The sequence below is a fragment of the Crocodylus siamensis genome, chromosome 14 (assembly GCF_052110815.1).
Source record: "Crocodylus siamensis isolate JL-2025a chromosome 14, ASM5211081v1, whole genome shotgun sequence".
NCBI classification, from domain to species: Eukaryota; Metazoa; Chordata; order Crocodylia; family Crocodylidae; genus Crocodylus; species Crocodylus siamensis.
Genome location: NC_143408.1, coordinates 19,329,957 through 19,353,075, shown reverse-complemented (window position 1 = coordinate 19,353,075; position 23,119 = coordinate 19,329,957). Strand labels below are relative to the sequence as shown.

The 23,119-nt window shown below is 46.9% G+C and overlaps 1 protein-coding gene across 1 annotated transcript in view; it reads right to left on the bottom strand.

The window, feature by feature from the left end:
* Positions 1-19,816: 19,816 nt before the first annotated feature.
* Positions 19,817-23,119, bottom strand: part of ADAMTS15 (ADAM metallopeptidase with thrombospondin type 1 motif 15) — a 28,375-nt gene continuing 25,072 nt past the window's right edge. The window contains exon 8 of the mRNA XM_090026817.1: positions 19,817-23,061. Coding sequence (XP_089882943.1) covers positions 22,281-23,061 — 781 coding nt within the window. The 3' untranslated portion in view covers positions 19,817-22,280. The remainder of the gene's footprint in view (positions 23,062-23,119) is intronic.

Genomic DNA, 23,119 nt, shown 5'->3' with positions numbered 1-23,119 from the left:
ATGCTTAATGTCTGCCCCGGCTGTAATTACTGATCACCATTGTACCATTGGCCTTAATTAACTCCTACTCCATTATTATCTTCTAACGTGTTCCCTAACTCTAGCTCAGCTGCTGTTTCAACATGATTAGTCTCTATAACTGGATACAGCAGTGCAGAACCTCCTTGGTCTGCCTGCCTGCATATCTATCTATCAATTGATCTTGATCTTAGAATATTATATTAGCAGCAGTCACCTCAGCATCCAAGCATAGTATCTGACCCTTTACCTCAAACCTCTTAAACTATTTTGTTTGCTTTGGTAACTCCACTCCCACTCACAAACTTCCTCTCCTGTAAATTAAGCATATTTTAAAAGTGTATTTCAAGAGGCTTTTAAAAACTTTGAAAAAAAAAAAACCCCACACAAAGAACAGAACTTCTCTTTCCTGGCTGAGATGCGATGGAGGGAGAGAAACACGTTTAAGGGCTCAGCTGATCTAGTCAGGTGCACTGCAGCCAAGTTTCTCCAAAGTGATTGATGATGCTGGGTGCATTGGCTTTTAAGAGCCATCCTTGAGATACTTCAGGTTTAAGAAGTGCTGAGTCCCAAGCCCCTGGAAAGCAGACCTCATTAAGGAGTTTACAAGTGGCCACCCAAAATCACTAGGTTCAGGTGCTTACCTTTTGTTACCCAGCTAAAGGTTGCAAGCTGCCAGTGGCAGCTAGCAGCAGAAAGTGATTCCTAGTCCTCCCTACCTCTCCCTCCCTCCCAGAGCAATATCCAGCATGCACAATGGCTCCTTTCTCTATTCAGTGTCATATCTAAACACAGAGCCAAGAAAGACAAGGGAAAGTGGGTTTATAGGTCAGCTATTTTTGAATGGGAAACATGGCCATTGTGTAGAGTCTGATCTTCCGGTCAGTGCTGTCCTCCTTCCAAATTCCATTCTGTCATCATTTGGCAGGACATGGAAGAGGTTGCTGGGGTCAGCCTGTACAGGATCATTGCTGCAGGACATGAGACACATCTGCAAAGCCAAAAAGTTATTGGCCTAGAGAGAGAATACCTGTTGTCCTTTCCTTCATCCTCTTCTCTGAACTGCCACAAACTTGTCCCCATCCTGAGCTGATGGTTTAGCTCAGATCGTACTAACCATGAAAGGGGACTTTGCTAGGGAACCTTAAAATGTGTGACGCGGCTGCGTGAGAGCACAGATGGGGCAGGGACAGGAGCATACACTCTTTCAGGAGGAAACACTTATATCAGGTTCTTAAAGGAAGTTCAGCAAAACAAGAGAGCACTAAAGGCTGCAGTCAGCCCGGCTGCATCCTGCAGCCATGATCAGAGCAGAACACCCGTCAAACTGCTGGCTCAGTCTGCACAGGGAAGAGGCAGCAGGTGGACTGAGACTGTAGGATGCATTCCCTAAAAGGTAGCACCACATCAGAAGCTGAGCAAACTGCAGACTTTTCTGCCCAGGGACGCCCAGGGATGGTGAACCTCACAATCACTGCTGAGTCAAGCTGGGAGGCAGCCCAGAACCAGCAGCTGAGCCTGGGGCAGGCCACAAAGTTATACTATTCAGGACCTAATTCTGCTACTCCGGCTCGTGCTGAGTTGTCCTTACTCAGGCATGCTGTTCTGCGTCCCCCGTCCACACAGTGTTGCTACTTTGCTTTCAGCTACCCAAGTCAAAGCAGGAGTAAACACTCCCAAGTCAGTGTGTTACGTCCCTCAATACTGCACCAAGATAAATGATACCAGAATTTGCGGGGCCCAGTGTCTCCAGACCAGGAACAGGAACTGCCACCAACCAGACTTAAGTTCTGTGCCTAGGGTGACCACCGACTTCCTAACTGGCCTGGGACATGTTGCCTCCTCTCGCTGTGACTCAGTTTCCATAGGTGTAAGATGGGGTAGTGATCTCTCGGTAAAGATGGCACAGGTACACGCCTACAAGGAAATAAAAAGTAATCATCAGGCTGAGCCCTACGGAACGGAGACCTCAGCCATATGTGATGTTGCTTTTTGCACCAGAGTGGGTTAAGCCTCTCAGACATACCTGCAAAGGAGGGGAAACCTGACAATGCAGACGGGGAAACAGAGGCCCAAAGAAGTTAGGTCCTACTCATTGTTCCCTCTGCACTTCTCTGTCATTTCTTCCTCCCTCTAGCCGGTCTTGCACGAAGGCAAGGCCGTCTCGGAGCCAGCTTTGGGGGTTCCAGTGGGTTTGAAACTTATCTGTAATGTTCCCCTTGGGTCTCTGTTTATTCCTGGTGCCTGCTGCTGGCCTTAATCCTACCCTGCCAGTCAAGTTGGAGCAGTTTCTCTCATTTAGGAGTGAGGCTAAGGCCTCCATTTGCCTGCTCTTGGTGCCCAACCCAAGACTGTCTCAGGGTTGGCACAAAAAATTCAAGGCATCCCCTTGGAAAATTTGGTCTCATGTTCTTTTGACATCTGACTCTTGTTTTGTAAGCACTTAATGTTGGCAATACTGCTGTCTCCTCAGTGAGAAATGTCTGTACCTAACACAGAAATAACCATAGCCAGAGAGCGAGCTAGCTCCAGAAAGCATTGCCTAAGGGGCCTTCTGGTTGTGGATTAATTGCTTCCTGTTGTTCTCCCTGAATGATTTGTTTCTGAAGCAAGCTCAGTTCAAGTGGTTTTCATCTGCTCTGGATTAAGGTGCTCTCATGGCCCTAAGTGATTCCTGTCCTGGGTAGACAGAAGCTGTTGGACTTGAGTGGCAAACAATTCACAGCTCCCTCTGCTCACTCGCCCTCCTTCATGCAGTAGAAGGCAAACTTTTCCACTGGCAGCATTCTCATCCTGATGATGGAAAGAAAGTCCTAGCTCCTTAAAGGTATTTGGGAGCCTAACTCCTATTTAGTATGTGTCCCCATAGATGGGAGTTAGGCATCAGCATCAGAGTTAAGCATCCCTGACTTCTTTTGAGAAGCTGGGCACTAGCCCTTTAATTACAAGGGTGAGGAGGAAAAAGTGAAGGAAAAATGGAAGAACAAAGAAAGCCCGAATGCTTGAATCAGGAGATGGATTTAGGCAGAGGGATAGAGATCCAACTGGGTGAGCCAATAACATTACCCTGGCTTTCATTGTTACTGGCTTTGATTAACCCCTTGTCAGCTGCAGAAGCTTGCCTTAGAAGCAGCTTTCACTGCCTCTTTTTGAAATGCTTGTGAGAGGATGGACCTGTGAACGGACCATGTTGGGGCGAATGCATTTTCCAGACCTATGTCCAGTGTGCTCACTCATAGATTTTAAGGCTTGAAGTGACCTTTTTGATAGTCTACTCTGAGCTTCTGCATAACGTGATGGGCTCTAATGTTCCCTTCCCTGCCTGGCTTATGAGTGTAGAGCTATGTAGGTATCTGGGAAGGGACTGAACTGTATCCAAGTCCTAACATCAGGAGGCAGAGGAAGAGCATACCCTGATGAGCTTAGCTTCCAGAGCTAACTTCTTGGCTAAAAACACAAAGTAGCCATAATCTTGGGGTTGAACATGTTCTGGGCTGGATTTGGTCTTGGGTTCCTCAGTGGTTCAGTGCCTGCTTGCCCTCACTCTTGCTCCTGTGCAATGTTTAATATCATGTTCTGCCATTGCTCTATCATGCTTCTTGCCTGGAGGAACAGGAGGCCAGTAGTCAGCTTGCTGTTGTGGGAGGTGAGAGCCCCAGACTCAGTGCCCACTCTAGCAAGGACTTCTCTTCTGGCCTTGGAGAGATCATATCACTGTCATGGGGCTCCCCTTCTGACCTGGGACATATCACTTGGGCCCAGCTGTTTAAAGGTATTTAGCTGCCACTTAACCTCTATTAAAATCAGTAGTGTCTAAATACTGTGGAAGATCTGGACTTAATTCCTACATGTTTAGGAGGAACCGTCCTTTATAACATGGGGAAAAGAGCACTATGCTTATCCACAAGAGTGTTTTGAAAATAAGGACATTAAAAACTAAGGTGGTCTGACGCTAGGGTGCCATGGATCACAGATACTCTGTTTCTTTCTCTCTTCCTTTCCATTGCATTTTCAGTGTCCCCTTCCCTTCTGTTCTCTTTTCATCCTTTCCCTCCTTCCCCTTTCCAGATGTCCTCTTTGTATTCATACCCCTTGTAAACCATATGGGATCATTTCTGTACAGCATATGTCACTGAGAACATAGAGGGTCTTAATAACCTCTATCACAGCAACGTCGGCCCTGAAGCTGATATAATTTTGTTAACAGATGTTTCTCCTATTCAGATCCTCAGTTTTAGACTTCAGAACTATTAGGCACCCGATATAGTTAAGTGAAGGATAGAAGCGGTATATGAAGAATAAAGGGAGACTGTTCTGTGACTTACATAGAGATATATTTGGTATAGATTATATGTTGTTATGGTACAGATGCACACAGGATTTGATTCAGTAAAGTACTCCAGCCTGTCTTTAACTATAAGCATGAATTCAACTCCAATTGCTTAAATGCTTTCTTGAATACTGGACTTAGATATATGCTTAAAGTTAACAACTTGCTTAAGACCCAGATTTTTTAAAGGTATTTGGGCATCTAACTCGTTTCAATCCATGGGAATTAGGCACCTAAATACCTTTAAAAAATCTGGCTCCCAAGTGAAAGAGGGATGTAGTATTTACCAGCAGCTGAATGTGTACAGTGCATTACAGCTGGTGTGGGTGGAGTAATAGATTAAAAGACTTTAAGATCAGAGAGGCTCATTAGGAACATCTGATGTGAACTCCTGCACAGCACAGATCAGAGACTTCCGATGGGAGCCCAGAACAACTGACTGAGGTCAAGAACCTAGCTTCCAAATGAGCTCCGTGTTACCAGTAAAAGTAACACATGGTGTGGCTTAAGGCTGCTTTCCAAATACTCTTCTACCTCCTTTCCCCCTTGTCAAACTAATGAGGGGTTTTGGTCTTGATCTCAGAAAATCACATATATACCCACTTTTAAGACCCCTTTGCATTAACTAAAGCAAGGAAAATGGGCAGTAGGGTAAAGGAGAACCATCTATTTTAGAAAGCCCGCTGTTCTAGTGCTGAAGATGGTGGTGCATCCTGAGAGGAAAGGTTGAGGAAGCAGGAAGGGAAAGAGTGATGCAGGAAGAACAGGTCTCTTGAGCTTCAATACTGCGCTCTGGTTGCTGAAAATAAAAATCCACTGAGACGAGTCGTGGCAGCGGGCAGAGAGACAGGTTTGCTCTCTGTGGTGGTAGCAGGCAGGCTTTGGCCGTCTCATTTCATGATGCCATTTGGATTCTGGCTCTGAGTATTAAAAGCCTGGGTGTCGGGTTCTTTGTATTCATCACTGCCCTTAGCTATTCTCCATGGTTATGGCCACACACAGTGGCTCAGTGCACGTGCAAAGAAAGACATGTGTACATACAAAGCGAAGGTTGGAGAGCTGAACCAGATCTCAGGAGACCCCTAGCTACCTACCCTGGGCCAAGGAGTTGCACATCTAAGTAGTTAGTGGGGATCCCTGCCCACACGCTTCCTGACAATTCTCACACCAGGCTTGTGAGCAGGGTACAAGCATGAATGGATTTCATCCTTGCAGCATGCTCTCATGGTAGAGAAGTGCAATCTCCCTTTTTCAGCAAGAGAAACTGGGGCACAGAGGTATCAAGCATTTTGCCCAAGGTCATATGTTATATCTGTGGCAGGGCTAGAAGGAGAACCAAGGCCACATGCATCTTAATCTGATGTTCTAGCTGAAGGATCCCTCCTTTGAAATGGTGCAACCTGGGGCTTTTCGCTGTGGTCCCCATGAGTGTGGAAAATGCTCCCTTCTGAACTCTGCAAGACCCTACCAAGAGCCACATTTCAAGGCACAGCAAAGAGCAGCTGTTGCTGGGGCTGCAGCTTTCACAATTGTCTATAATTACCCATAATCAGTGATTGTATGTGCTGTTGTAAGGTACAATTGTTTTGCCTTGGGGGCTCACATTTCCTGGGCTGCCAACCCAGCACCTTTCATCAGCTCCACGTTCATTTACAAGAATAAAAATGGTTCAAAAATAAAGACTCGAGCAAAATGACTTCCCATCCCTGAGTCACCCAGCCTTGCATGCTCGCCTGACTGGGCTTGATGCTAATTACACTAAATGGAAGAGGAGTGTCTTCTCAGGGTTCCTTTGGAAAGTACGCACCCCAAGGCTGCAATTTCCAAAGGATTTAACTAATTAAGGACTATAATCTTCAACAGCTGCCTGATTTACTCAGTTCATTTTTGATCTTTCATCAGAGCTGCTGACATGGATCTCAGAAAAGGAGACCATTCTGCTTTCTTCTGCCACCAGTTCTTTAAGGATTATGTCTTAATAGTATATGATTGATGGAGATCTCAGCATTTATCTCCAGCCCGTTCAAGGCTACTACAAAATAGTCCACCAATTCACCTCATATTCCCCATTCCTCCAAATCACAAAAAAATGAAAGCAGGCTTGCCATGAATCTCTTAGGCACAGTCGCCAGATTAGAAGTGCCTGGACAAATTTGCCAATGGTTATGTTGTATAATTGGGTGGCTCTAAAAAAATACTTGTGAGAGCATGTCAGCTTCTTGGCTAGGGGACTCTGGTTGATTATGTAGGAAGCCCAGTCTGCATTAATCTGTAGCGGACCAGAGTGCCCCACTCCGCTTCTATGATATTTCCTGTAAAGGTTATTGATATCCATCTCCAAGATATGTAAAATGTGGCACTAAAGCCTTCCTTTATTCATATACATCTGGAGATTGCTTGGACCAAGTAATGGATGACCTAGTCAAGACTGGTGTAGAGTGAGGAAAGACTTTCCTGAATTGTGAATGTTTTCCTTGCTGTACACATGCCCAGGAAATACATGCTGTCCCATGAAATCAGCCCTGGGGCAAGAAGACAGCAGCAGCTGGCAAAGGTCATAATCAGGTAAAAGAAACTATTTGGCTCCCCTTACCACAAAAATGTGCTCTGTGAGGGATCTGGGATACACTCCCAGACCTAACCTGCCCTTAACTTGGAATGAGTGGAATTCAGATTCAGACCTTGTTTTTGTCATTTGATTCCAGCTCTCCTGAAAAAAGGGTTCAGGGCAGGTAATTTGTCAGTGGATGAACCTTGTTGGGATACACTGAAGATGTTTCCATGGAAGGAAAGGGACAATTAACCCCTGCAGCCTGGGGAGCAATTTTCCCCAGGTCTTTTCTGTCTTCAGTTTAGCTAACTGCATGATGGCACAACTCCCTTCGCTAAGTCAGAAGTTCAAGATTTGGCCACCTCTGACTAAAGGCTACTTTCATGGCAATTGCAATCTGTACTGCACTCTTTTAGCATGGTGTGGGGTGGGCACTAAGGTGCTTGGTTCACAGCCCAGAGGTTGCAAGTTTGAGGCCATAGCAGAGATGCTCACAGTGCAGCCTGTCAGATTCTGATGAAGTTTGCTAAATACTTTCTCATGTGGCTGTGAAAAAGGAAATAGCTTCTCTCGAGGAAGTGTCAGTGCTATCAGTAGGACATTGGATGGGGGTTGATTCGGTCTTCTGGTTTACCGCTGACCTGCGGTGTCCCTATGGCCATAGGGAAGTCAAACCACCTCTCTGTGCCTCAGATATCTCCCTCCATTCATCTGGGGGTGAAAGCAGTGTGTAAGGGTGAGGTATTTCCTGCCTGTTGGAGCTTCCTGCCCCCGCGTTAACATTATGCTGTAGCCGTCAGACTAATCCTTGTGCCATTCCAATCAAAATGCCATAAATCACCTCTCAGTCAAATCGCAGGATGTTGCTTTGCTGAGTTTCCACACGAGTGCACATGCATCCTTCCCCCTGGATCTTGCCCTGGACTGCTACACTGGGACTGCTGCTGCAGGAACTACTGGTTCACGTATTGCACACCACTGGCACCCAACTACCACAGAGAAGATCTATTGCATCCAAGTCTGTCCACCAGCCTGCCTTTCCAGTCCATCCTACTGTACCCTATGCAGGACTTTCAGCATGGCCTTATAGGGCTCCTCACACTTGTTACAAGGCTGAACCCACATATACCTAGTACCCTATATTGACTTCCATTCCTTTTATACCAGCTGCCCCACACACAGATCCTCCCTCAGGGTGGAGCAATTACTCCCCATCTCCCTGAAAGGCACATCTCCCTTATTAAGGAGAAAAGTATCACCAGTTTGCTCCTTGCTTTTCTGCAAAGCCAGTGAATTGATTTCAGCTGCTTTCTCTCAAATTGGGGTTGCAATTAAAATATATAGGTATGCAAAGACTTTATAACAGGGGTGGGCAAATGCGGCCCAGGGGCCAGATGCGGCCCACCAGGCCATTCTCTCCGGCCTGCAGGGCCCCTAAAACGTTTAGAAAATTAATATTTATCTGCCCCTGCCTGCCTATCATGTGGCTCTCAATGGCTTGCCAAAACTCAGTAAGTGGCCCTCTGCCCAAAATAATTGCCTGCCCCTGGTTTATAACAATCCAGCAGTGAAGCCAGGAAGCTAATTCTGAGGTCGGCTGATGGGCAACATGCGACAGGCAGATAAGGCAGTGGTGCAAGCCTACAGCAAGTCAGTCATTGGGAAGGAAAATTAGTTTTCAGCAGGGATCCTGGTTTTCTCTGATTAAAAAAAAAAAATCCCCAATTTTTGGATTAAGAGAAGTAACCCAAAGTGCACATTTTTTCATGATTAAAATGAAACGCCACTAATAAATAGATATATATATATAGTGGTGTTTCATTTTCAACACGGAAATATGTGGATTTGGGTTTACTTTTTTAATCTGAAAATTGGGGATTTTTGTTTTTTTATCAGAGAAAACCAGGACCCATGGTACCACGTTGCAAACCAACCATTTGTTGGCTTTTGGTGTCATCCCTGGCTACATTCTGCTGTTTCTGTTACCTGATGCTAGACACAGCTCATGCAGAGCAACGAGCCATCCTTCACAGCTGCTTTCCTCTTGGGAGTGGTGTTGCACACCACATGTGTTACAAATTAGGCCCATTAGTTTAATCTACGTCTGTTTTTGCTTTTGTCTTTTGGCAAAAAAAGTACGAGGAGCCCAGCCTCAACAAGTTGAGCTGAAGCCATATCTCAGTCAGAGCTAAAGTCTCTGACAGAAAAGAAACACCAGGCAGGATTCTTAGCATTGTTCAGCAAGGTTTTTCCTCCTGACAACACATTTAAGGTACCTTGCTTTTTTATTTTTTTGCCTTTTTTTTTTCCAGCTTCTTACGTTTCAGTTCAGCACAAAGGAAAACAAGCAAAATTCCTCTTGATCCCAGGCGTAGGATGCAATTTTAAAAGGCATTTAGTGTGGAACCAACCCAGCCATCTTCCCCCATTGACTTAGGGTTACACCAGGGATACACTTGGAGCACAAAATCTGTCGATTTTGGCAGAGAGCAACATACCCTTCCCACTCCCCTCAAAACCCAGCGTGGATTAGGGAAGTTGGCGCTCACAGGACACATCAAAATGCCAGCCCCAGAAACTAGAAAGTTCACATAATGACAGGCACAGGACCTCACGCTACCCTACAAAGAGAAATAGGGTTTTGTGGCCTGTTCATTCCTTGCTGGGAAGAACAAAGCATGGAGGGTGGTAGTTAGTGACTGCCAATACATAGGCGCTGGCGGCACCTGCGTGCTGGGTGCTCACTTCCTACCGGCTGTTGAACATACCTCTGATGAAGACACTTTTCTGTTACTACCAACCCAAGCCAGATACCAGTTAGGCTTAAATCACTAATTCTGCATTCCTCTGCCCTACCCCATTCACTTCCCATAAAACAACTACTTTAAGTGGAGAGAGGTCTGATCCCCCATGCTGGGATCCAGAGCTCAGTGAGATTCCTGAATGTACATGTGTATGTCTAGAAGGCTTGGATGACTTTGAAAATCCTACCCATACAGGATAACTAAGATGCTGTTCTTGAGCAACATGTTGGATACTGGGAAAGGAAGGATTCCTTTCATGGGAGAGGACTAACCTGAAGGTGGGAGATCAGTGTTCAATGCTCTGCTTTGACTGCCTAAATGACCTTGTTAATTCCCTTTATTCCTCTGTGCCCCAATATCCCTTCTATGAAATAGGGATAATGGCACATCCCAGCCTCACAGAGGGGTTGTAAGAAGAGATGTGTTCAATGGTTATGACGTAGCTGGATACACTGGTGATGGGGTGAAATACACTGTGAGGCTGTCTGGGCTGTGGCCTACTGCTCCACTGACTCTAACCATGTAGATTTGTTCTTAATTTGGGAGGGTGATCTATCATTATGTTTTAGGAACAAAGGTTTTTCTTTGTGTTGCTAGATTTACATATGAATAAAGACACCTGTTTCCACTTCTGGGTGCCCTGACAGTTATGGTTATCCAGCAGTGTAAAAGCCGCCCGCCGTACAATAAAATCTAATTAAAGTAACCAGCCAGCGATTTAAACAACAAAGTAAAAACCTGTCTCTGCGCTGGAAAGAAAACCACATCCCCGTTCCTGGAGAACTTTGGGGAATTAAAACTGTTTTCTTTTCACAAATTGGGACAAAAAGTCTGAAAGAAAAAAATCTGTTTTGGGTAGGTCAAAGGGTTTCATTTCCATAGTTCATGTTCTTCAGGTTTATGATTTGACTTTGACCTTTTTTATATATATATATATATATATATATATTTTTTTCCCCTATAAATTAACTCCATAGTTAAAGACTAATTCAGAGCCAGTCTCAAGCAGAGGAGAGTCTCCATTTGCTTGGAACTAGCACTGCTCCTAAAGCCAGGACTACATGCAGCTGCACCCCAGTACCTGCAGCTGCCTGGTACTAGGGATGTCTACACCTTCATATTGGTCCTTATACCTGTCTTGGTGGGTTGCTTGGATCCCCTGCCCTGGACTGGCTGCCTCTACTTCTTGAATACTAGTGCTGACTATGGAGCTCCTGCCACCGGACAGGGGTGTTAAGGAAGCTGAGGCTCAAGTTGTAAACTTCATACATTTCATAGACATCAGGGCTGGAAGGGACCTCGGGAGATCATCGAGTCCAGCCCCCTGCCCAAAGGGCAGGAAGGCAGCTGGGGTCATAGGATCCCAGCAAGATAAGCATCCAATTTACTCTTGAAGGTGTTCAATGTAGGTGCTTGAACCACCTCCGCTGGCAGACTGTTCCAGACCTTGGGGGCTCGGACAGGAAAGAAATTCTTCCTTATGTCCAGCCTGAAATGGTCTTGCAGGAGTTTGTGACCGTTCGACCTCGTCATCCCTTGGGGCGCTCTGGTGAACAGACGTTCCCCCAGATCCTGGTGGTCACCCCTGATTAACTTATAGGTGGCCATCAGATCACCCCTGAGCCTGCGCTTTTCCAGGCTAAAGAGTCCCATGGCTCTCAGCCTGTCATCGTAAGATCTGTTTTCCTGACCTCTGATCATGCGCGTGGCTCTCCTCTGGACTCTCTCAAGCTTCTCCACATCCTTTTTGAATTGTGGAGCCCAAAACTGGACGCAGTACTCCAGCTGCGGCCTCACCGAGGCCGAGTACAAGGGGAGAATGACGTCCCGGGATTTGCTCGAGAAGCATCTATGGATGCATGCCAGCGTTTTGGTGGCTTTACTAGCTGCAGCATCGCATTGCAGGCTCATGTTCATCTTGTGATCAATGATGACCCCCAAGTCTCTTTCTTCTGTAGTGCTAACCAACGTAGCACTGCCGAGCCTATAAGGGTGCTGCAGGTTTTTCCTCCCAAGGTGGAGAACCTTGCATTTTTCGGTGTTAAACACCATGAGGTTCTCGTCTGCCCATTTGCTGAGCTTGTCCAGGTCAGCCATGGACTGCCATGGGTTGTCTCCGTGCTCTGACCCACTTGGAGTCAGGGAAGTCCTGCTTTCAGCTCATCCCCAAAGAACTTCATGCACTTAGAGCAAGAGTTGGCTTTTTTTTTTTTTCATTGCCACTAATAATTCCTGCCTGCGGTCTTCAGTGAGGTGAATGGGTCCTTTGTGAAACAACCGCCCTTTGAAAGCAAACATGGTCCAATGAGGTTTGTAAGAGCTATTGTGCTTTCATCCATGCCAAGTGCTTGAGAGCCGCCCAGCAGCACCCTGCTGTTGGCACAGCTGGGCCGCGCTACTGGCAGCTCATGAGAACAACTGTATCCTAAGTGGGAATTCAAACTCAGAAATGTTCACTTAGAGCTGGGCCAGCACGGAAATGCTTCTGCGTGTGCGATAGTCAGTTCCCGGTCGGAGCAGTGGAACAAAGCCACAAGGTCACACTGACCTTGGTGAGGAACAATGGGAACAAGAGGTTCCACTGTTGTTTGTTGATAAGGAAATTATATTTGCACAGTACCTTTTAGCCAGAGAGATTAGTAAACCTTGATACATAGTGAGGTAGCAGTCACTTCATCCAGCCTTTCTTATGAGGGCGCATGGGGCTGTTCATTGCTACACAAGTAGTAGAAAGAGTCTCACACCAGCTCTTTAACCCCCTTTATTGGGGCTGCCACAGGCTTTTAAATAGTCACAAATGATCTAGACTTCCCATTTCTGCCTCCTGATAAAGGCAGCACTTCCAAAAGCACAGGACCTTCGCACTGCTCAGGACTGACCCAGAAGGAAGGGCTAAATACACCACTTCCTGCTCTCCCCTGGGGGGTCACTGCAGCTTTCCCATCCAAGCATGGCACCAGCCTGTGCCCACTTCAGTGGAGAGATTGCACGTGTCCTTTCCCTCCTCAGTTAGAGCTCATGTTCCTCTGCCCTGTATCAAAATAAAACTCTTGGCCTGAGCACAGGGGAGGTCAGGAGGCACAATGCTTACAGGGCAATGACTAACACCTGGTTGTGCTGCAGGGCCCGGCAGCTGGTCATTGATGCATGGAAACTGCTGTGTCAAAGGAAATGTCCTGCACCTAGCCCACGTCGAATAAAGAAAAGTCTTCCCAGAGCATCTCTTTTCCAGCTCTCATTACTCTCACGGCTCTACAGGGACCCCCAGTGACGCACAGCACCGGGCATGCCACAGATGCCAACCCAGTGCAGAATCACGCACAGCTGAGTTGTGGATGCTGAACAAATATGTTGCCTCCTATGGTTCTTGCTGTTCAAATGGGCCAAAAGATTTACCATTTCCCCTCAAAGTCAGAAGACAGTAGGTTGGCCATGCTTGGTCCTCACTTTGACTGGCAGCGTATGAATGGCGAGGGGAGCACAGACAATTAGCTTCCCTGCATGCCGCTGCCTCCCTGTGGCTGCTGCAGAGGGATTAGCGCTACTTATGTTCCCAGTCTTGCTGCTACAGCTATATCAGCTGGAGGTGCAAACAGATCCCAACCCTTGCTCAGTGTAGCTGTACAGAAAAAAACACATGGTGTGGATCAACGCTGCTTACAGAAGAGGGTTTTTGTTGGCTTGCTTACATTGCTCAGCAAAGTGGTGTGGTTACATTAGCAGAAATACTGGCACGCACCATCTTACCACTAAGGGGCAATGCCAACATAGCTGTGCTAGTACAGCAATGTGGCCAAGGCTCCATGGTAGAGAAACAGCTGATCTCTTCCTGCCACCAGAAGCCACAGCAACTTGGTTGCATTCATCCACTTGCTGTGTCCCAGTGCCATCGGCAGTGCAAGCACCCTGACCAGCGTCCAGTGGATTTGTGACAGTTCCCACCAATAATCCAAGACATTAAGCTTCCATTTATGTGGCTGGTTAATACTGAGGTTGGTGTGCCAACCCAGACAACTTGCGTTAGTCTTGCATTCCAGTGAATGACACCTTTATTAATCTAGAAGAAGGCTTTTTCCCTTTCTGCCAAGGAGTTTAAAAAAATCTTCTAGTGCTGACAAAAAACCACTAAATGCTAAAGCAGCACTCCGGACAGGAAAGAAAACAGCTCAGAGCATTAGAAAACTGGGATCTGACTGACCTAAGCACAGTCTGATTTCACTGAAGTCCACCTTGACACGAGTGTGATGTGCTCCAGAGAAGGCTGGAAGTAACTGTTCAATTGTGTGGCCAGGTGAAGGTTTTTCAGTGGGATCAGGGACATGAGAATCAAGTTTTGGGGGCTAAAAGACCCAATCATGCAGGAGACAAGACCCATGAACCCTCAGAGATTTCAGTTTGCAGGGCCACATCCTCAGCTAGTATCAGTCATCACCTAATTCCACTGGGCCCAGTACTGAGAATCTGCTCTTCAGCACTCACTACCCTATAGCATTTCAGCCCCAACCCCATATACTGGGGGTGAGCTAAAGCACTTGGTTGAGGTTTTGCCTATGGGAAACAACTGCTCTTTCCTCTGCCTCTAATTATACACTCTGTTTTTTTTAACATTGTTTGTTCAGTGTTAATGCCCTATTCCTGCAGTTCTGATATTTGATATGACCACTGCATGTCACTCACGTTGCCCCATTTGTTAGCATGTCTTGGACGCGTTAAGCAATTGCATGGCTTTCCTTTGGCAATACATTTGCACAGGCACTGAGCAAAGAAAACATTGAGATGACCAGCTATCAGCTCATAATCGTTTTCCTATGACCTGGCATTTCAAAGAGTCATTGCTGACTCTCTTGTTCGGTCACGTGAAGGTGGCGTTATGGCATCCCTCTAGTTGTTTTTCAAGGGTATTTGAGAAGAATGCTGCTGAGCACTAGACATTAACAATGACTAAGGACGAGACATTAACTCAACTCACCTTGCATAGATTCTGAAAGGAAGAGCCATGGGATGCAAGTAAAAGTCATGCTTGTGTAGATTATCAGCACAAAGCCCATCCATAGGGGATCCATGAGAATTATGTGGCACCTCCACCTTTTACCATTTCTACAAGTAACATGGGACTGTAGTTATGCTCTCCTCTGATTTTTCAAAGATGGTAGAGTGAGATGTGCTCACTCTACTCCACCAGCGTCTATCAGACTAAATGATTACACATGCATACATTTTTTGTTGTTGGTATCATAAGAATCAAACAGCCATTATGGGATAGGATCAATGCCTCCAACTCTGCAAATAAACTTTTCAGCTCACCCGCTAAGCAGCAGGAGACACTCAGCCCACGTGAACAGTCCAGCCTCCAGCCTCGGTTCATGTAGACGAACGTTGTTGCATTGGAGTCAATGGGCTCTGCATGTTGGATTTGGCTGTCTGTTCTTAATAAAGCTGTTTGTAGCTGGATTGTTTGCAATGTGTAATGTACTTGCACAGAAATCGAACATTTTATGGAAGGAGGACTAAGCTATCAATCTCTTTCTGTGTTTAACTTAGAAGGGCACTTTTTGTTTCCTTTTTGCTGGTAATGAAAAATGGCTCTTTTACCTTGTGCAAAGTAAGTTCAAGGCCATCCTCAGCCTCTTTTGGGTGAAATTTGCCAAATGACTACATGACAATCAAGCTGTCAAGTTCCTTACTTGTTTGGGGAAAAGGAATAACATAAAGGACAATCTGTCCCTGTTGAAAACTGGAGGTGACATCAGTCATCTCTGCACAGACATGTCCCAATAAAAGGATTGGTGCTTTATCTCACCATTGGCACTGATATGACTTAAGGAGTGGGAACTGACTCATGAAGGGTGTGCTGGGAATCAAGCAAGGGAATGAGTATATGATGTTGTCCAAGCACCTAGCAACAATGTAAATGGGCCAAATTGTTCCATCACTGACAGTACTATGTATCTGGAGTTGCTTTCATGGAAAAGAGGCAATGTGTAAACCATCAAAGTTTAGGGTTTGTGTATGCATGGAGTAAATTGGGAATAAGTATTTAGGAATAGCCAAGAGTTTAGGTGAACCCACTCAGCTAACTGATGACAACTCCCCGTTCAGAAATGTGCACCCCCACATACAGCCAAGGAGGAACAGTCATTGCACTTTAAATTCACACCCTTTCTTTGCCCACATGAGCTCTAGAGTGTATACAACCTCTGAGGCTTACCTTAGACTCTTCTTGAGCAAAACTACTTCAAACCTCTTTTGCCAATACTTGTGGGAGACTTAACTAGTACAGAAGAGGCACAAGTAGATGTTAAGGAGCCCAAGTGGTCTGCAGGCCGTTCTAATGCTCGTCTCCTCACACCTTACTGTAAAGAAGTAGGAGCAACCCTGCATCTTCCTCTGGTGCTTTCAAGGTCATATGCTTCGGTGGCCCAAGTTCACTAACCACAGCAGGAAACCATTACCCCTATGCAAATAAGTAGCTAACTACCCGAGTTTCAAGGAAGGCTGACTTAAGAGCCATGCATCCAACTAACAACAGTAATATATGAGTTATACCTCTTCATACTCATTTAGGCTCTCCTTTAGCTTTAGGTCAAGTATTTAAGACCTTAATTTGGTGGAGATGTTCTTAAACCCATCTCATGTCTCACTTACGGTTCATCCTTCTCTCTGGCCATGACAACTGCAATGTTGCCCACTTGTCCCCATCCAGAAGGATGCTCTAAGCATCACTTGCCCAGCCAGGTTTGAACATCACATCCTCTCTTCCTGCATCCCTCCACTGGCTTCCCCTCTTCTATTGCAAACTTAAGTTGTTTCAAGTTAAGACTTTCAAGTCTTTCCCCATCCTACCCCCTAGCTCTCATTTGCCATTGAGATGTGACCTCTGCGCCTCCAGTCAGCCTATGACAGTGTCCCACAGGCTGACCAGTAGGTCTCATTGGTTTCTTGTACTGTCCCATATGTTGTAATGTCCCATAATCTGCTGTCTCCCATCTGGGATTTAGACATTAGGAACAATCTTTTTGCACTATATTATACAGTGCCTGCACACAGTGGGTCTTGCTCCATGGTAGAGCTCCTACAGGCTGTACAGTAAAACATGTACAGTTACAATGACAGTAACTGCAGTGACCAGAAGGGCTGGAGTAACAGAGCAGGGGCTGTGTTCATTAGACAAGACATCTGTAATGTGTTTAAGCAAATGGTGTGGACCAGGCAAGTTGTTTCAACAAAGTCAGCCATTCACTGAAAGCCTTTTCCAGGTAAACTTCTGGTTTATCTTGACCTGTTAACAAGCATCAAGACAACAGCCTTGTGGAAGAAGGTCCCATTCAGCACTGAGGCAGGGAATCAGTATCTAGCCTGTATTAATTAAAAATCCACACTTTGAAGTCACCAATTAGACAAAAATACGCACATGCACAAACACACATGCATGAGAGTACACACGGGCAGAACTTTAAATACAATTTTATTTCAGGTTTGCTATCGATGCACAAACAGCAGAGACCAATGTACAGTATACATGGTATACACAAAGCAGCCAGTACAATAGGCATTTCCATCCTTCTGCTATACATTTTGCAAAAGAACCACAGAAAACAAAACAAACCCCTGCCCGTCCCCCAGTGAACAATAGCAATGACCATTCTTGGTGGCTTTGGGAACCATCTTTTCATTGGAAAGACACAAAGGGCAGCCCCTCAGAACAATACACTCAAATGAAAGCACCATGTAATATGTGCTACACAGAGAAAACAGCAAAAAATTGTATGTAGGACTGGAAGGGACTTGATGGTCCAGCCACCTGCTACTACAGGCAACCATGACCTCTAATCCCATTTGTAAACAAATCTCCAACACCATCTTAAAGCTAGTTAAATTATCTGTCCCTCTTGGCACCTCATACCCCTCTTTGTAGGAGATGGGGAGAAGACTCAGGAAAGGAGTCAACTTCATGCATTACATGCAGGCACTATCCTGTCTAGTGCCTGTTCCAGTCTGTTATAGTACTATTTGGCCGTCCTAATGACTGGCTGCCCTCTGGGATTTTCTTTCCTCTCTCCTGATCCTCCCTCAACTTAAACATTATCATTTGCCTGGAGAGATCCTTGTCCCCATCTGGAACCAGTAACTGCTTCTCAGATTCATTCTCCCCTGCACAGATACCACTAATGACATATTTCAGTAGAGAAATCATGGGACTGGTGAAAGCCAATACTCTTATTGAGGTCACCGTCAATAAACAGTGGAAAGAAAAGTGAAACAAATGCTCGGGAAAAGAAATTATATGGACCCATTACAAAAAAGGCACGTTAAGACAGACCAATAGAACAAGAGGGACTAAAACAGTCACAGTTGGAGTCCCCTGTCCATTTTGCACAGCCTCTGTGCAGGACCATGGACCTACAGCAGTGAGCAGCACTTGAAGAGTCCAATATTCAGCTGGCATAAATCAGAAGAGCACCATTAAAAGTCAGAATAATTAAAGTCAGAACTATGCCAATTCACATCAGATGAGACTCCAGCCCACAATACCTTGGGGTTTTTTAATCAGCCATTTAGTAACTACATGAAATCCCAGGACTCTAATTCCTAGATCCCTGTCCTGAAATCTGGCTTTATGGGAAGAACATTGTTAATGCCCACTGAATGCAACAGGAATGATCAGAATCCATCAATGACCTGAAAGATGGCATAGAGCGCACCCTCAGCATGTTTGCAGATGACACCAAGCTAGAGGGGAATGGTAGATATGCTGGAGGGTAGGGCTAGGATTCAAAGAGACCTGAACAAATTGAAGGATTAGAGCAAAAGAAATCTCATGAGATTCAGTAAGAGCACATGCAAAGTCCTGCACGTGGGTCGGAACAATCCCATACACTAGTACAGGCTGGGGACCACCTAGCTAAGCAGCAGATCTGCAAACAAGGACCTGGGGGTTACAATGTACAATAACCTGAAGATAAGCCAACTGTGCCCTTGTTGCAAAGAAGGCTAACGGCATCCTGGTCTGTATTAGTAGGAGCACCGCCAGCAGATCAAGGGAAGTGATTCTTCCCCTCTTTCAGCACTGGTGAGGCCGTATCTAGAGTACTGCATCCAGTTTTGGGCCCCCCCCACTTAATAAAGGATATGGACAAATTGGAGAGAGTCCAGCAGAAGGCAACAAAAATGGTTCAGGAGCTGGGGGACATGAGTTTTGTGAAGAGACTGAGGGAACTGGGCTTGTTTTGTCTGGAGAAGAGAAGACAGAGGGGAAGACTGAATAGCAGCCTTCAACTACCTGAAAGGAGGCTCCAAAGAGGATGGAGCTGGACTGTTCTCACCGATGGCAGATGACAGAACAAGGAGCAATGTGCTCAAGTTGCAGCAAGAGAAGTTTAGGTTAGATATTGGAAAAACTCTTGCTAGGAGGGTAGTCAAGCACTGGAACAGGTTACCCAGAGAGGTCGTGGACTCTTCATGCTTAAAGGTTTAAAACTCAACTAGACAAACCCTTGGGTGGGATAATCTAGTTAGGGATGATCCTGCTTTGAGCACTAAATGACCTCCTGTGGTCCCTTCCAGCTCTCATTTTCTATGATTCTACGAGTTTCACTGGATTTCCAATTGTTGCTGGATTGTACTTCACTTTGGAAACCTGGGGTTGTAAAGCTGGGGCCTCTCTCAGTGAAGGACATGTCAAAACGCCAGCTTACCACAATGGAACAAAATCATGGCCTGAATCTTCTCCCACAAAATGTGGAGGCTGCAATAATGCGGCTGACATCTCATAATGTGGTTGTAAAGATAGTGTGGCTTGGCCCAGCTTTCCGCATCAGCTGGAGCCATCTGGATAGTACAGGGTTTGTGAGGACTGGAGAATGCCCCATTGGCAGAGCTCTGCTAGAATGTCCAAATACTAGGGCTGTGCGAAGCTTCAGGTGGCGATTCGATTCAGAGGAGATTCAGCCCAATTTGGTGGCCAAATCTCCAAATCCAAATTGAATCAGCAGACCAATTTAAAGGTCCGGATCTTTGGAAGAGACTTGGAGAGCTTTGATGATTCAGGTAGTCCCTGGTGGCTGCAACAGGGAGCTGCAGCTGACTCTGAGCTGGTAAGAACTGGGGGGGGGGGGGGGGGGGGGGAGGGGACCATGGGGGGGACCCCTGCCAGCCCCGCCCCCCATGGCTGCCCCTGCCCGCCCCAGCTTCCTGTGTTTTTAAAAAGAAAGCCTCAGTGCTCACCAGGTGCTGCTGGGTAGGGGGCAATCCCCGCTGCCCCACACTGCATGGGGGGCTCTGAACAAGCCCCCTGATGCCCCTCCCCCTTTGCTCCCCCAGCCCCTCCAAGGCCAGCTCTGGCCCTTTAAGAAGAAAGCCCCAGGACAGCAGCAGCCAAAGCGGGTTTGGCTAAATTGAATCACTGCCCCCCAAATCAGCCGAATCCAAAGCAAATACTAGCCACTTCGCACAGGCCTACCATACTGTACGCGGAAGCTCGGGAGGAGCATTTTGACAGGCAAAACAGGCTTTAGGCAAAAGTAAGATGTAGGCACTGTTTTAAGGTGGCCAAGCTTAGAATCTGGCCTCTTAATGGAAAGTTCATTACAGAATTGTGTTATATAAAAATGTAGTCAATGGGCTGAATGAAAAGAGGCACTGGAGTAAGAAAGGTGATGATGGGGCCAAGCGGTGTTGGTCTAGAGGCCAGGCAGTGAGCCACCAGGCAACAGCTGGGTACAGATTACTAATGTTGTGCACAGCCTGGGAGCTCCATGAGCAGCAGTCATCTTTAGAAGAAGGTGGAAGGCACTTGGGGCCAGACTTCCTAAGACATCCAGGGACCTGAAGGGGCAGAGAGATGTTTGGGAAATTGCCAGCAGGCACCCCTCTGGATCCTGAGGTGCCCAAATGATCCTAAAAACCTGGCCTTTGGTCTTCGTTTCAATGCCCGAGTTGTAATCAAACAGCATGCTTCTCTGGGACCTTTCACCAGAGGTCTGCAAAGTGCTTTGCAAGGAGGAGGCGGCATCCCTGATCTCTTTGCCCGTTTACTGGTAGGACACTAAGGCACGAAGGCCCCAATACAGCAAAGTAGTTGGCTGACATAGCACCTGCAAGGAGTCTCATTAAAGCCACTAGGACCATCTACAGACAGAACCGCAGCCAGGGAGGGGAGAAGACTTGCCCACGAAAGAGACCACTCTGCAGCCCCCTCTCCTATACAAGCAGCCTTCCTTGGTCCTCATCACCCCAGTAAACACCCAAAGCCTGCTTACCCCATTACACTAAAGCAGCCCTAAGGTGGATGGAGACAAGTCACAGCCATTTCTGTTACATTTCTGCTCATAACATCTCTAGGTGTGTATAGATATATTTTTTTTAATTTAATTTTTTTTTTTTACCCTGGGGAGAAAAAAAAAAAAGCGTTCTAGCGGAAGAGGGTGCGGGCTAGTCCTGGGCACCACATGGCAAGGAGCACCACTGTGAAAACTGACTCAGCATCTGCCAGTCCTACTAGTTATGTGCCATTGGCAGTGCTGCCGATTCTCAGGTGAGGAAGTGCTATGGAGGGGCACAACAGTACGACTGAGCACTGCCTCCTGGAGCCAAGGCCTGATCCTCATCTACGCAGAGATCCATTTGAGCTGCCCTTGCAGCAGAATGGGGCCCTGCCAATCCAATTCATGCCCATTTACAAGACCAGAGTGTAAGTGAGCATGTGGCCAGAAGAGGTTTTTTTTAAATTCATGCCCGTTTTATATTGAAGATGCGTCACCCCCAACGCACCCTTCCTGAAGCACCATAGAAAGTCATAGTCTTAGAAAAGGAATCAATGGAAATGACAAACTGCCTCAGCTACACATGGTTCACACCGACTGAGAGGAAGGAGAGTAAGAATACAGAGTTAAGCACCATAAGAATCTACTTTGTTCGATCCATAAACATGAACAATAAAAAAAGGACTTACAGCCCTGCATGAAAACATCGCTGCAAGGGTCTGGAGGGCAGCAGCATGTCCAGGCTGCAGTCACTGCTAGCAAGCCCTGAAGGCATCGATTCATGAGACACGCCAGTGCTTCACTGCACTGGTCACTAAGCGCTATCATTTGTCAGCATTGCAATGGTAATTCCACTTGGTCCTGTCTAGTACTAGTGCTCTGGGAGTTGGGGGGTAGGGGCGACCCTTGGAAGAGCAGAGGGAGGTTGGGCCATGGCAATATAAGAGCACCCTCTGTTGTCCTTGGTTCAGTCCCAGACAGCATCCCTGGAGACTTGCCCTGCCTTTCATCCTTTCTCCTCGTGCCTACAGCATCTGGTGGAGGGTGGTGGAGTCTGGGTAGTCTGCCAGCTTCGAGGTAGATGTTTATCCTACTCCATCTCTGAGTGACCTGTTCCACAAAACCACGCTGAGCCCCTCGCTCATGCGTGCTCTCTCCCCACATACAAATCCTTTGTCTGTTGGTATGTGCTATGTAGCAGACCCCTCGCCTCAGATGGCTCCCCCTCTCCCTTCCCCCAGCTGCTGTTCAACCTTCAGCCACGGATCTCCAGCCAGAGAGACACCATGCCTCCTTTGGAAGTGCCACCAGCCTGGTCAGCAGGGCCTCAGGGTACAGAAGTCTAGCTCCTGAGGTTTCTTCCTGAGATTGCAGCGATCCCGAGGCAACAGCTGCCCTGCCTGGGCTGTGCACTTCAGCATGCGCCTCTTGAAGCCTCTGCCACAGGTTTTGGAGCAAGAGGACCAAGGACCTGCCTCCCATGTGGGGCAGGGGTCTCCGCATATCCTGACGTCAACAGGCCGCTGGGTGGCATCGCACTCAGAGGCCAGGTGGCCGTAGGAGTCACGACAGTCCACAGAGCGCTTCTGCAGCCCATTGCCACAGGTGACAGAACAGGCCTCCCAGCCTCCAGCTGCCCACTTGTAGGATGGGCGTTTGTAACTCGGCCTGCCCATGTCCAGGCGGTTGGATAGGCTTAGGACACTGTTGGTGAGGTCAGGCAGGCTCTTCCCATCACTCTTGTATGAGGACTTGTCATCTTTTCTCTCCTTGGGCAGGTAGAAGGAGTAACGCACCCGGGGGGGAGTCATTTTCCCAACTGACAGCACCTCCAGAGTCAGAGGCTCCTGGATAGGCTTAAAGGACTGAAGGCTTTCCACTGCCGTGCCTGTCCCACTGTACCGCAGCACGCTGCCCTTCACTATCAGGTCCCTCTCCACAGCCGAGACAATGAAGTGCCCATTGAGCAGATACTTGCCTTGCCCATTCTTCAGAGCTAGGTAGTTATCATCATTAATCAGTCCCTTGTAGCCACGCTGCCTGATGTCAATGCTGGAGGCTCCTGCTGGAATGACCACCACAAAGTTGTAGCCATGCCTGTAAGACAAAGAAAGAGGGTGTTAGCACCACACCAGTACTGCTGGGAACAGTTATT